Genomic DNA, 16,045 nt, shown 5'->3' on the forward strand with positions numbered 1-16,045 from the left:
ATTGACTTGACTGCTCCAAACCCTAGAGAATTTCTGCCATCGTCTATAATCAATTGCATCAGAGAGGCCCAAGACCACCCAACAGTACAAGTATATATTATTGGCAAAAGATCGTCAGAGTAAACTTGAAAATGGACATCGTTGATTTCGTGTAGTTCTGGAATAGCTTTGACTTCTAGTTTTTTCTAGCATTGCTCTTTTTCTTAGAGGTAGCAAATTTTATAAGGACTACTTACTTTTAAAAATGTCGCTGGCATGCACAGAGCACTATCGACTCTTTACAAAGTAAATTATATTTTATTTTTTTATTTTTATTTCAAAATGAAATTTAGTATTTACAGATCACCTTACGAAGAAAAATAAAAGAAATTATTGATTACAAAGTAAAAGATTTTGTAAGTTCTAGAGTATTATTGATTACAAACTTTTTTACTAAAATTTCTGAACTTTCAAAAGATTTTATAATTCTAACTTAGAACTCTTAAGTTTCAAAACTTTCAAGTTGTAGAATTTTAGAGTACTTCCAAAAATTTCTGTTATAATTTAATGGATATATTCAAAATCTAAGTCGTTCAAATCAATGTAGTTTTTTTTCTTCGGTGAGAGAGTGAGAAACGGAGAAAGAGAGACAGACAAAGAGGGAGAAAAAAAAACTTGAGGAGAGATTTGGGTTGCTTTTACCCAACTTTTTTTTTCATGTACACCCCGTTAGAAATATTTTAGAGCTTCAAAGTTCCATCTATTCATAATGAACTTTGAAATAGGCAGAATTATGAGTAAAATAGTGTACAAAAGTTCTTAGCCCAATTTTAGATTAAATTAAAAAACAAATAACACATCGATCAAAAGTTCTTTTAAAATCTTTGAACCAACGATTGCTGAGCCAAAATATGGTAAACTTGGACAAAGTCGAGAAGTCAACGGGATACCAAGAAACCAACAGGTCAACCCATGTCTAGGTCAATAGGGAGGTGAATCCGAAAGAGCTCTCTCACCTAAGCCCAAACTAAGAGAGGTCGGCACGAGTGTCTTGGACACCTTAAGCCCTGCTCTTGTTCTAAAACCTACAAGGTCGGCCCATGTCCCGACTCTGGTTTGGATCTTGGACCACTAAAAGAGGTAGGTATGTGGAAATCAACTCGCCCCTTAAGCTTGTCTTGCCTCAACACATAGAAACGCGAATTCGAGTCAAGGTTTACTCAACCTAAACCTTGGCTTGATATAAGGTTTGTGGCAGAAAAATCAATAGAGCTAAGTAGCCTGTAAACGGTAGCTTATCGGATCGGATATAGACATATCAGTATCCGAATCCGATAAGCTATCCGAATATCCGTATCCGATAATTATCTGACGGATATTATAAATCAATATCCGAATCTGATAATATTAACGGATATCTGATTATCCGATATCCGAAACTTTAACAAAATTTCAAATTTTTCCTTATCGGATATCGGATACGGATATTTATCAGATCGAATATTAGTGTATCCGTATTCGATATCCAATAAGCAGATATCCGATAAGGAATATCCAAATCCGTATTCGATATCCGAAATTTCGGATATTTCTGTAAAATTCGAATACGGATGCGGATCAGATGTCGAATATTCGGATATCCATTGACAGGCTTAGATCTAAGTAGCGTGAAAGGCAAACGCTAGAAACCCAAGTTCTTATATACAACCCACAAAATCCTTGAAATGATCCACAAAATATGAAGGATATGCAAACAAGAAAACTTATCATTTTTATGACCATCAAAGCATGATTTCATGCAAGCCGGTGTTTTACAACTGCGGCATCTCGGTCGTTCGACACAGCCGATAAATTGAGCCTATATACACGACATATACGTCGTAATCCACCATCCACACTATAAAACATATGCCTTTTTGCGATGCCTCTAAGTCGTAGTAAATAATAAACCGTTCATAAAAATGGTTATTAGCTAAGGACCACATTCCGCGACAAAAATTGTCTTAGCAAATAAGTTTCGCTACGATCTTTAGTTACGAAATTATGCCCATAACTAAAAGGTATTGGGTATTATACCCTTATACTAGTGTTTATAACGGATAACGACATCTAATGTCTAACACTAGTATCCCCAAGATCATCATGCAAAACTAGTAATGTAATTCACTAACAGGAAGATAGTAGATTACCTTAATCGCTATTTCCATCGAGCTAGTTGAATAGATTAAAGAAGACCAAGAGCTTCAAATGTAGTTCCTCTACTTGGAACTCCTTTATTCTTGACTAGATAGATAGTTAATGGGAATTAGCTCACTTTCTCCTCTCTACTTGATATGGTAGAGTATGAAAGCTTAGAGAGAAATTTCACACCTTATTCTCTGCCCTAAAAATGTTTATATAGAACCCTAATGAGAATACACCTCCTCAAAGGTTTCCTAAAACACCCTTTATAATAAGATTTAAGGAAATAGTTGAAAATAGCATCTAAGGATATTTTCTCAATTCCCTAATGAGGAGGTGTCCAAATACCACGAAATGTTGCATGCATACTACTGGGTATGTCAGAAACTCACCCGCCAAAATTCAGCCCAATCCGAGGCCCGGAAGTACCCGAACCGGCCTAGGCCCAAAACCTTTATTTCGGGCCTTTTTGATATCTTTTGTCCAAATTCTATTTAGGCCTGTGAGATATGTTTATGGGACATTGATGGGTCATGAAAATGTCCCATCTGAGTCGTTTAATTTAGTCGAGTTAGTTCGATTCGAGTCTTTATTATAATAAAATGGTTGGTTTTCTTGATTAGGTGTCTTTTGGAGAGTAAGGTGTGAAAAACGGTTAAAAACGAGGAAAAGGTGCATGAAGGATATTTTGGTCATTTGGAGTGAAGGAAATTCTGGTAATTTGGCCAAGGTCAGTGCGTGGTTGAAAAGTAGATGTCGAGACAAGTCCGTAGGAGAAAACGGAAGTCAAATCGGAGTTCGGATGAGTGAAATATGCAAAGTCAAAGTCAGTCAACATTTGGTGCACATTTGGTCAACACTCGGGACAGTGTCGGGCACAGATTTGGCGCGCGGTACACCAAGGAACACGTGGCGCGCTAGGGAGGCTGGTGCATCTAAATCCCGTGTTACCGCTAAGCAACGAAATGGAACCTATAGGCCTGATCCGGTGGAGCGCGCGGCAACTTAACCCGGTAGCCCCACTTCAACGGTTTAATCTTGACCGTTCTTCTCCGCGTGTCCCAGATCCGACGGCTTTCGTAAGTCCCGTCCTTTATTCCATTCCCATGTTGCCCGTAGCAGCTTAATTGGATGCATCCGATCACGTGTCACTCTCCTGACCCTCCAGATCCCGCGTTCTTTTCCATCCGACGGCTTCTGAATCATCTCACCCTATTATCTTATAACCGGGTACACCAAATCACCCGAATTCCCACTTTAAAGCCCTAGCCACCTGGTTTTGTCCTTTTAACCCATTAAATTCCAAAAGTAACCCTTCCTTTTAATTCTTTTTACCATTTAACCCAACCAAAACCCTAACCCATCTATAAATAGCACCTTTCTCCTGCATTAAAACCTAGACTTGCAAACCCTCTCAATATCCTTCTTCTCTATTCCCTTACCTTCTCTTCTCTACTTTTTTTTCTCTAACCTATTATCTATTTTCCCAACTTAATCCATCTTTTCCATTATTTTTCCATCTTTCTCTATTACTACTTCTTCTCTACCACTATTCTTTCTTCCATTAATAGTCTTCTTCTTCTTCCTTTCATATTCTTATATCATCTTTACCCTCTTCATCTCTTCTTTCCAACTTCTTTCTAGATCTAATTTCTTCCTTCTCTTTCTTTTTCTTATTTGGGTGGCAATAAAATAGCTATTACTTGGATTTCTTGGAGTAAGATTCTTGAGTACAAATGGAGCAAATCTTGGATAAAATGGAGATACATGGGAATATGGATTTTGAACATTCTTGGTGATTTCTTTCCATTAATTTCTTAGTATTCTCATTTATTTTACAATGTCAATGAATGTCATTCTAGATTCCATGTATAGTTAATTTAGCAATCTAAGGTTGTGAATGAAACCCATTTTGGATCTTTATAATACTTGTTCTTGATTAATTAAATCCTTTAATGTGCTTTAATGTCTATTGATTGTTTATCTATATGGATTGGATTTTCTTTCCATTACTCATGCCTCATAATTAGATATTTCATACTTTCGTTAAGTTGTTAGATGAAGTATGCTTTTTAGATGATGAATAATAGTTAAGTGATCCGAATCTTTATAAGGAAGACAATTAGAATTAGTGATTATAAAATTGTTTTATCTAGAACATCATCCGGAATCCAAATAGTTCATTATATTGGATCCCGAGTAAATACAAAAGAGATTTAAGTAATCAAGTGCTTGTTTTATAAAGTGAAATTATGTGGTGGATTTTATAACCTTAGATATCTTCCCCCTCTCTTAGATAGTTTAGATAATTTCATTTGTTTTCTTATTGCTTATATATCAATCATCAATTATATGAGGGGTGTGTGTGTGTGTTAGTCTAAGTTAGCTATTGACATCTTGATTATTGGGTTAAACCCGCATTCAATATCTGAAGTTACCTACCTATTCCTTGGGACGATTTCCCGATCTTATTATAAATATTATAACTTGACCCCGTATACTTGCGGGAATAGACCTATTTTAGGCCTATCAGACATTCCCAATGTTATATCACACTCCACTAGTCATATCATCCGATTAAATACCCATTCTTATGTGTAACCCGATGTAGGATCCGATCGAAGTTAGCCGCGAATTACTTCGTAATTCGACGATCGTAGTTGGTTTCTAGCTAAACACTACGACCCCTAAATCAATCGGACTTGATGATCTTCTTCATCAATTGTCCTAGCCGACATAGTGCTCGCATTGCCATCTTGGTCGAAGGACATCTCCTTCAACTCCTTCAAACTCCCACTTGGACTTAGAACAAGTGCAATGTCTCGATTCCCGTGTCAATTTAGTATCCCATCTGATACGTCACGTCATTCAGACTTTCTCGATCTTCGAGTACAACTGTGAAAGACAAACGATTAATTCTTAATCCGTTTGAGCACGGCCACGCATTTTTAGTTGTCACTCATCAAGTGGCCTTGAGACACTTTTGACCTAATGTGATTAGGATGACACAATCCATTCTTGTGCTCCCACTTAACTTCATGTTTATCCTGTCCTTCCCAGTATCTGTCTTTATAACTTCCTTTTACGGCGCGGTGTTTGACGGAACCAAAGTCGGACATTCCTTACATAAGATGAGTGGAGCACTCATGTTTTGAGGAATCTCTCCAATCTTGTCTCTTTAGAAGTATTTGACGTTCATCAAGAGTGATGTACTTCTCATTAGAGGGTTATCCAGTGTATAAACCTTTTACACACCGACATAGTCGAATCGAATACACTATTCCTATAGCCCATGAAACTGCGATATCCCATCGACTCCCGTACTAGTCTTCATGAGTCATTGTTGTCCATGCAATGACCTGCACTAGGGATTTGACAATAATCATTCCAAATTCACTTAATAGGGTTTCATTCATCAGATCACGTATCTGACAAACCTATTCGGAATGTTTTATCATCAATGGACTCTCGTTTAAACACTAAACCAAATTTAGACGACTTGTGAAGTAACACTATTATTTCTGATAACGAGAGTTGTAAATCTGAGCCTCTTCCGTAAAACTCTTTTTACCCACTCAGTTTTACTTGTCGAGGTCTATTCCAAATTTACCTCATGCCTTAGACTGTGTATCTCATACTATGTCTTAGGTGACAATTTAGTTTGACTACCGTGGTAGTCGGTTTTAACTTTGTTTGTTATCAATTAATTTGAAGATTGGTATTTTCAACCTTGATAATATCTAGTAATCTTTACTAGAGTTGAGGCTTTTAATTTCTTATGTAGAATTTGCAACGGTTACGCCTTAAATACTTTTAAGCCTACTTTCCTTCCATGTCTGGAAGTTTGCTACGATGATTATTTGTACTACTTTCATCCTTTAGCCTTCTAGGATGTTTCAGTAGTGTTTCGGGTTTCCATTCCGAATTGGATGTCTAAATGCTAATCACGTTCAACATGACTTGACTTTATGTTTTCAAATATAAACGTCTCTCTCATGCGTGCTTGCTCATCGGTGTCTTTTCAAACTCCGATTTGACAACGCTCTTTGTCATGAGTTTTGGGTCGAAATTCTTTTAGACTTTTCCGAGTCTTAGATTTTCTGTTTCGGATCTCAAGCATCTCAGCGTACTGAGTCTCTTTAATCCTATCATTTTTTTGATCTATGCTTATAGATCTTCAGATGCCCAAAATGGCATTTCATTCTTGTGTGTGGTCCTTTTATTGAGTCAGTGTGTTCACTGTTACACAACATCTTATGTCGTACTCAATCTTTTGTATGTACTCTGCATACGGACCGGAAGGTTTGTTTCTCCCACTTACCTTCTTAAAACTCGTGATTCAAGATTTTTCTTCATTCCTCAGGAATCAAACTTCTTTGATTGCCTCTTTGAATCGAAAATTCTAACTCTTGCGTGCTTTTAATCGGTCGATGGATTTCTGAAACATGCCTATGGACATAACTTGATTGGAAGAATCTTATTCTTCTTGTCTAGTTTCAAGAAACATGAACGTCATGATCTTATAAACCCACCGCACAAAAGCGAATGTCGATCGCAGGAGAACTCTCAAGCGACTGAGAGTACACCAAAATGTTGTTCAAAGCCCTTAAGGTCAAAAGTAATCTCAAAGACTCAAAAATAAAGGTTATTTCTGAAGAGATAAAGGACCTGCGCAGAGACGGAAACTGACTCATGGAATCCATATCTCGTCAAGACATGAAGCTTGATAATTAAGTCAACGAAAGACCTAAATTGATTTTCCACAGTAGAAAACTGAGAAGGATGGAAACGTTCACGTTTCCTGAAACTAGACAAGAAGAATAAGATTCTTCCAATCAAGTTATGTCCATAGGCATGCTTCTCAGTTTGTTGCTCTTGGTCGAATTTAATCGTCCTGTACAAGTTTCATGATTGTTCTTCATGACTCTTCATGATTTTTCTCATGATCGAATTAATTCGACTTGTACTTTTCTCTCACTTATTCTTGTAGTACTTTTCTTCGAGAAATGCTCATTACTATAAGAATACTATCATGAGCAACAAACAACTTGTTCTTTTGATTGGTTGTGGAAGAAGCCCAATATTTCTTTTAAAAGAAATTGCGTCAGATATTAACTAGTTTTTGTATCCTAGTAAAACACTTTTACACAAGATTTAGCTTTTAGACGAATTTTTGGTAAATTTGTGAAAACAATCGTTTCTAGAATATATCCCAAAGTATTCGGAAGAATGGCTTTAAACTCATCTTTGATCGAATCATGCATAGCAATGTTCGATTACTCCCACTGAAACAACCATCAGTCGGATGTGTTCCATGGAACAGAGTTATAAACTGTTTTTTAACTCCTTTGATGGTTATCAAGTGTTTGACTCAAGTTTTCACGACTGCAATCTAATCGGATGACTTAATCTTTCTTTTCAAAGTGATTCATTGCTTCGGTGTGTACTTTGTTTGAACTTTTCAAACGTTCTGACTTATACTTTATGATTTGTACGTTTCCATACTTTATGAAGTGGTCAGAGTATATATTGAAGTAGCTCTCGTTAGCTTCTGCAAGTAAACTTATAGGTCTGCATAATACTGTATGAGTCCTAATAGGTTACCAGTCTTATGCCCTTTTGAAAGGGTGACTTCGTCAATTAGTCCTTAAGACGAAATCGACAATGCTGAAGTTGATGAGTTTGAATCTCTTGATTTTAGCCATTATCAATGTTAACCTTCAGTTAATTTATCACTAGTTTAAAACATCAGATGTTTCTAGAAGAAATAAATGTTCTAAGCTAGATCAGTGTCTACGAGAAGACTTCGATCCCTTTCAGCATCCTTAGCATTACTGCTTCTGCTCCCTCTTGGATCTATACTTATTTTAATCAAGTCTGTGATTTCCTTGAGCTTTACCGAGCCGCACATCCGGTTTAAAATACCTGATGAAGGAATTTTACGATACTTGTTTTTAACTTTGTTAACAAGGATACGAAACCGGAAATCATAATTCCATTCTTTTTGTCCTCCAGGTACTAAAGGTAGTTTCCTTTTAAATGGTCTAGCCATTGTTTGGAAACATTCACAGTAATGAGGAATACTCTTGATCATGTACTCGACAACTGCGTTTCTTTGATCAAATGTTTGTCTCACTTGACTGATCCTTTGCCCTTTTGAATCTCAAGAGCTTTTTCTTAGATTCTTTGTACCAAATCTCAAGAACCTTTCTTAGACTGGATATTCCCGTATGTTCTGCTCAGTTTGTTCGTAACAACCTGAGTGACTCATCTAAGGTCTTATCTATCTTTTTTCAATCGATACTGAATTGGGTAATAGATGTATTTTGTTGTCTTCCCTTAGGATGACTTTCAGATTGCCTTGAAGGTCTCGTACCTCTCCATTTATGACTTCTGTAAGAATTTCTTCTTCAGTTTGTCTTAATGATTATGTTAGCATCCATTACTCTTCCAAAGAGAATATTATACGATTGTTTGCAAATGGCTTTTGACCTTCTTCGGTATGAGTCAACATTGGGATTGGTTATTTTAGTAAGCTTTCCTTTTGAATCTGAGAACTATTCTCGGATTCATTCTTCCATTCTAGGAAGTGGATCAACACCTCCCTTAGGTGTGATTTAAAGTTGAACTCGCTTCTTTATGTCATCATAAAACTACATAAAAGAAATGGCAAAGTTTTAAAACTCGTTATCGTTTTCAAAAACATTAGTTTTGAAAAACATTAGTTTTCTCACATTATTCAATAAAATCGTCCCCGATTGAATAAGTGATTCCAAGACCTCAGTTCTTCGGAGTAAAGCGGACGAAGGCCCTACCCTTTGACTCCATCATTCCGGGTTAGCGAACTACTACACTGATCATACCTTATGACTCTTGGTTGATAGATTTCATTAATGAATGACTAATCTATCCTTTTGCCTCGAGTATCCAAGACTCTCTTGCTGATCTCGTTAAGTAGAACCATTTAGACGTGTAGGCCTCTTCTATAGACCTACCCGCATTGTCCCAAGGTAGAGGAGGTACTCTGCGAAGGCTGACCCACCTTCCTCGAACAAGGGCGCAACGAGTGTCTTAATCTGGATAGGCGATTACTCAAGATTACTTTTTGGGGACTTTTACGCTAGTCTGGCGTTTGTTATAGTGAACTATTTAGCCTAACTAACATCCATGACATAAAGCGTAAATAAGTAAGTAAATGCGCGCAAGAAAAAAATCAAGCAGTCATGGATCCTAGTATGGCCCCCTAACCTAGAAGATCTAATCTCCTTTGGTTTTCTTCTTGTTTCGCCTTTTGGTTCGTCTTAAATCGCCATCTTTGAACCTCCATTGAATTCTCCCACTCGCCTTTGGGTTCTTCCTTAAGCTTCTTCAATGGACTCATAGACCCTAAACTCTAATTACAGGACTCTAACGATTCGCAGATCGTATAAACTTGAAATTAAAATTAATTACAAAGCATGCACCCATTTGCTTAAAACAAGAATAAAGAAATAAATCTATGGCCATACTAGTTTCCCGCATTCACATCACATGCATTCATATAATATATCAAGGCTAAGAATTATATATGCATGATTATCTTGGGAGATACTTTTGTCGACATCATTAGTCACATTACGGACCTTAAGTCTAAATTCGAAGAATTGGACTAATGGTGCGTTCTAGTTTTATCTTTTATGATCGTAGAATCAATTTTAAGAAAAACTCCGTTTTGAGTTTTGAAAGCCCGGGTCAAGTTCGGAAAAAACTTTGGTTTGATTTTTAATGATTTCATAAATCAATTTTAAGAGAAACCCCATTTTGGCCTTTCGGATGGCCCGGGTTAATTTTAGAATTATTTGGTTGGAATCAGAAGAAATTGGATAAAACTCCCACTCGAATGATGGTCTCTTTTGATGGTCCGAAAAGCCTTGAAAATGCCTGGGTCAAGTTCAAGACAAGTCCCGACCCAAGCCTACAAAAGGCTCGGATAAAGGCCCGGACATGACAAGGCCCAAAGGGCCGGCATGTCCTGGCCGAGGCCTTTTAAGGCCTGGTCTCGTCCTGTCCGGAGCCAGGACGCTAGTCCATGCTCCAGACGCGTCCTAGACGCGGCTGGTGCTGGACCGGACCAGCATGTGGTGTCTCGGACCTAGTCCGAGACACCCAGAACCTCAAACGAGTCTCCAAGGCGTGTTTGGTGGATAGCTACTGGACGCGTCTGGTCGCGTCTCAAGGACGCCTCCCAGACGCATCCTGATATGGCTACCACGCCTAAACGACTCTGTATATGCAGCCAAAAGAGACGCACGTAGGAGAGAGAAATATTTTAACTCTATGTGTACTCGTAATGGCGTTAGCCAAAAGAGATCTACCACGCCCGTAGCGCGCGGTGACACCTAGTTAAGAAGGTCCTGACTACCAGGTTTCAGAAAAAATAATTACTTTTATTTAGTAAAAGAAATAGTGGAGAATATTTTTGAAGTAAAACACTCTAACTCCATATGTATATTTCGAAACAATAAGTTGAACTCCCTGCCTTAGTAACGACAAAGCAAGTCAAAAAATGTATAATCAACTTTACAGAAAATGTATAATCAAATAAGTTGGTAGCCCAAGTGGGATTATGACCATCGTCTTGTTGGCCTATATATAGGCCCGGTCTTGTTAGTGTTTGAGTGGGTGGTTATCGAGCTTATCACATCTATGATGTATCAAATGCACGACTTACGTCGATCGTAGTCGTCTTCCAAAAAGAAATAATTTTTTTTGCATAGTTGACTAAAATCTATATCGCGAAACTACAATGAACAGAAGTATTTGTATTTGTGTTTGAGAGAGAGATACGGTCATCTCGTTTGAATCATAATAATATTTCTAATTTTTTTTAAATATTCAGTATCATCATTAAAAAGGGAGAACAAAAAAAAATTATGAGGAAGGTTCCAAGTTTTGTTCTCTAACATATAAAAAAGTAAAATAATGTTTTACAGTATATAACTACAATAAATAGGTCAAAGTTCAAATCGTTGAATTTATTACACATTCCATATAGAGTTTTGAAGCCTTCCCAAACAACAACAAAAAATAAATTGTAGAAGTAAAGAGAAATAAAAAAGAGAATGACATACATCTGGTGTAAATACTTCACGACATTCTTCAAAATATATTAGGTTATTTACATTGAAGAGACGAAGATAGTAAAGCAAAATAAAGAAGAGAATGACATTCATAAAAATATTTGATCATTATATTACACCATTTACGGTAAATAGATGAAAAGAGAAACAATAAATTGATGAACAACAATTAGAATAGGAGAAAGAGAGAAATAAAATAATTATAATAAGAGAGTGAGAAATATAAAATTAAAATAAAGACGAATGAGAAAATAGATAGGAGAGATTCTTGGGTAGGTTATAACCAAAAAACAATAGAGAAAAGATCATAGTGGTAAGTTATGCTTTTTGAAGTATACATTTGATCAGAACAGTTTAAGTAACACCCAGTTGAAATTGATCAAAGAACTTGTTTTATTTCTTGATGGATTACAAAAGAAATATAAGACTCTATTTATAGAGTTACAATATTACTAGTTTCTAATATTTTACTAGTTTCTTAATAGTTTATACTAATATATTTAATATTTGATATTTCTTAATATTTGTTATATGAGATATCTTAATATATAGAATGATATTTCAACACTTCCCCTCAAGTTGGTACATAGATATCGCACATGCCCAACTTGTCTACCATTTTCGAAAATATTCCGACATGAAACTGCTTTGGTAAGAACATCAGCCAATTGATCTTTAGATCGAACCTTTGGTAACTCTACAATGTTGTCTTTCAACTTTCTTTAATAAACATCGATCCACCTCAACATGCTTCGTGCGGTCGTGCTGGACTGGATTGTGAGCAATATCACATGCTGCTTTATTGTCACAATATAATTGAATTGGTCTTTCAGAAGGATATCTTAAATCATCCAACAGGAGTCTTAACCATAACGCTTCACATATACCATCAGCCATTCCTCTAAATTCAGAGTCTACACTTGAACGTGCAACAACGTTCTATTTTTTACTTCTCCATGTAACAAGATTTCCACCAACAAAGGTAAAATATCCTGCAGTTGATCGCCTACCATTTACTTCCCTGACCCAATCTGCATCAGTATATACATCAATAGTTCGACAACTCGAATTTTTAGTAAACAAAATACCTTTTCCAGGAGCCGCATTCAAATATCTCAAAAATCATGTGTTTTGCACCGGGATTGTGCATAAATTGACTAACAATACTTAACGCATATGCAAGATCTGGCCTCGTGTGCGCCAAGTACATCAACCTTCCAACCAGTCGTTGATATCTTCCTTTATCAACCGGTATCTGATTAGGCTCCACTGACAATTTTAATCCTTCTTTGACAGGTGTATCAATCGGCTCACACGCTGACATACCCACCTCATGTAACAAATCTAAAATATACTTTCTTTGGGATAGGAAAATTCCATAACTAGATCGAGATACTTTAATTCCAAGAAAGTATTTCAACGGACCAAGGTCTTTCATCTCAAACTCTTTAGATAAGTAATTCTGTAAAGCCTTTAGTTCTCCAGGAACACCCTCCTTTTTCATACGTGAGTGGAGAAAAAGTAGTAATCGGTTAAAAAAACAAGTTTTAACTTTTAAGTATCACATAGGTAGTTATAATAAGTTATAAATTGAAATTTCAAGAGATGAAATTTAAAACCAACAATGAGTCAAACTTTTTGAAAATTTTCAGAGATGTAGAGATTTGAAATGGACACCCGATGAATCACATAAACTTAGAAGATCCCATGTAGACATTCGAAATAGACATCTGAAGAATTACATACACTTAGATGAACAAATGAGTACTAAATATGCATACAGAGATGAACAAAATAATTCATCCGAGAGAAAAATACATAAAATTACAAATAAGGAGGAATTACATGTATCTTCTCCATCAAATCGTATTTTCTTTATACCCTCGACTTTATACACTGCACAGATAAAATAAATATCATTAAATCACATAAAACAAAAGCAGTCTATATATCAAACATTGGGAGAAATATGGACTGTGGGAGCAAGAAATAGAGAAGTAAAATATTGATGTTCATTCCTCTGAACTACCTGTAAATGGAAAATAAAATAAATAGCAGAAACTTTAGTAAAAATAAAATATAGAAGAGAGTAAACATAGGAAAGAATGAAACTAAATTTAGAAGAAAAAAGAAGAAGAAAGTAAAATAGATTTTAAGTATAGCAATTTAGTAAAAAAGAAGAAAAGTAAGTAATAAGATATCATCTTCTTTTCTCTACTGTTAAGTTGAAATTCTTCATTCTGAATAGAGAAGAAATCTATTCAAATTTTCGACCAACAAATGGTGGTAATAAGTAGTGAAGAAGAGGGCCAAAGGAAGAAAACGATGGTGCTATGTTACAATTAAAAAAGATACAATCCAACCATATTTAACCGAAGGATATAAAAAGAGGTAGTTTGATTTCCTCCCCACTAATCTCTCTACCTCGCACGATCTCCTCCCATAATTGTGGGGTGTCAAGTAAATGTGTTATTTTATTAGAAGTTAACATATGTGATAATTCTTAATACAAATGAGGGTATAAAAGTCTAAGGGTAGTTTCAAGAAGTCACAGGACTAATAAAAGTAACCGAAATTAAATATGTGACTAAATTTCCACCGTTTGATGAGAAGATCCATAAATTTGTTTACAATTTTGATATGAATATTTTATTTCTTAGGCTTTAAAAAATTTAAGTTAGCAAGTCATACTAATTAAGTTCAACAAAAAAAAAGTCATACTAATTAAATATTGATTTATTTCGAAAATTTTCTTCCTTTACTAAGAAACATATGGGATCCATTATACTTCAAAACAAAATAAGAAAAGGAAGAAAAAATGTGCTCCAACAACAAAGAGATCATTCCTATGAAGACCTTCGACAATCCTCGGGTGCCCATGAGAGTCTATTTGTAGCTAAATTATACTCCATCCGATTGTTGATTTGATGCCTTGCTCCTATCACAGAAAACGCTACATTTGAAGGAAGGAGTGTAAGGCAGTGATGGTCTTTGTCGGCATCATAATAGAACACATTTGTTGATGCCACTTTAAGATCGGCTGGGCCGTCAAAGTGAAATGTAAGGCTTGGAAGATCGGTGTATCCCCTATTTAACCTAAAACACATGTCTAATCCTGGACTCGGGTTCGGAATGGGAGTGAACTGTCCCCTCAAGTATGTCTTTATTAGATCGGTGACACGGCTATACGCATCAGGAAGAATGTGAGATGTAGCAGCTCCTGAATCGATAACAACTCCTCCTGATCCATCTGGTTTAGGTGCGAAATACCCAGGATTAAAAAAACACCTGTGGTTGCCTACACTTATATCTAATAGTTTCAAACTGTATGCATCTGCATGGTCTGGAAAAGGAACAAATTCTGTGGATTGAACCTTTGATCCTTTTAACTTGTAGTCGTTACCGAAACTTAAAAAACTATGAGTCCCTGCAGGTGTGTTTTCATCAACTAAACAGTATGAAAATCGCCCCTGAGCTTCATTTCCCATTTGTGATATTAAAGAGAGTTCTCCTTTATTCATACCTAAAATACCATCAATATCACCTCGAAACCTTGTTATCTCCCTATTATTTGTGCTACAACCAAAGACAATATTATTTAAAGATTTGACAGAACGTCTCGAATCAAATTTGAGAGTTTCAGCAGCTAGATAACCTTTAGATCTCCCTGTTACATACTTAAGCTCATATTGACATTGGTTGTCTTTCCATGTGAATTTTGATTGCGGACAATTAGTATAAGGTAGACTTCTAAATGTATTCGATCTATATGGATCAAAAGTTGGTGTATTCTGAGGAAAACAGTTGGGGTCACAAGGTTTACATTGGGTCCAAATTAGATCACTACCTGTATCAAGTAGTAAGTGGTAAGGTTTATAATAACCAATACCTACTTGAACTAGATAAATGAAGGCATATTCAAGTACTGGAGGACGGATTAGCCCAAGATCAGAATAATTTGAAGCACTAACAATTTTGGTATGCAAATAGAGAAGACGTGATTCGGAAAATTTGACTAGTCGTTCGAGTTTTTCTGAGCTGGTGAGATTACCACGGTAGAGAGGAGAGTCTGGGGAGTCTCTATGAATGAGTTTGAAGCTGAAACCTTTTGTGGGGCTGCCACCAGCATTGCAGGTCATGAATTGAGATTGATGGGAGAGAAAGCAAAGGATAAGAAAATAAGCTAGAGATGATAATTTTGCTAAAGGAGCCATGGTTATGTTTATGATCAAAGTACTTAGGTACACCACATATTTATAGTCCAAGATGGTAGAATCCTTGTTTGTATAAATGCTAGGAAATCAGCAATTAGATATAGGATTATCAAAATCTATTTGGTGTATAACAAAATGAGAATCATAAGGATTTGGCATAATTTCCATTTTAAATGAAATACATAAAATGTTAGAAATTTACTTTGTCACCAATGAGAAGATTTACTAATTAATATAAAATTTTGGTATTATCTTTATTTTAATTTTATTTAAGCTCCTAATTATGATAGACTGGTCTTCAATTGTGTCACGACTTTCCTTTTGGCCCCCAACTGTGTTAGTGTTATTTAAGCTCGTAGTTGTGATCAACTAGCCTTCAATTGTGTCAAGATTTTCATTTTGGCCCTCAATAGTGTTAGTGCTTCCGATTTGACCCAAATGTTTTAATTAGTTTTCCAATTTTTCTCTCATGAAATTTCTCTATTTACAATTCTTTTTTGGATGTGGCTTTTGAACATAAAGAAAAGTCTCTGGAGCATAAAGACTTAATCA

At 36.0% G+C, this 16,045-nt stretch overlaps 1 protein-coding gene across 1 annotated transcript; it reads right to left on the reverse strand.

Moving 5' to 3' along the window:
- Positions 1-14,125: 14,125 nt before the first annotated feature.
- Positions 14,126-15,493, reverse strand: LOC147536781 (aspartic proteinase CDR1-like). The gene has a single exon (XM_086642704.1). The coding sequence runs from the start codon at positions 15,491-15,493 to the stop codon at positions 14,126-14,128; it is 1,368 nt and encodes a 455-aa protein (XP_086498830.1).
- Between the last annotated feature and the right edge of the window lie 552 nt (positions 15,494-16,045).

The sequence above is a fragment of the Eschscholzia californica genome, unplaced genomic scaffold (assembly GCF_041429995.1).
Source record: "Eschscholzia californica isolate CP2 unplaced genomic scaffold, dmEscCali1.0.p SCAF_5, whole genome shotgun sequence".
In the NCBI taxonomy this organism is placed as follows: domain Eukaryota; kingdom Viridiplantae; phylum Streptophyta; class Magnoliopsida; order Ranunculales; family Papaveraceae; genus Eschscholzia; species Eschscholzia californica.

What these genes read in the sequence shown, in the direction of transcription:
- LOC147536781 (XM_086642704.1), bottom strand. Translation starts at nt 15,493, where the DNA reads ATGGCTCCTTTAGCAAAATTATCATCTCTAGCTTATTTTCTTATCCTT.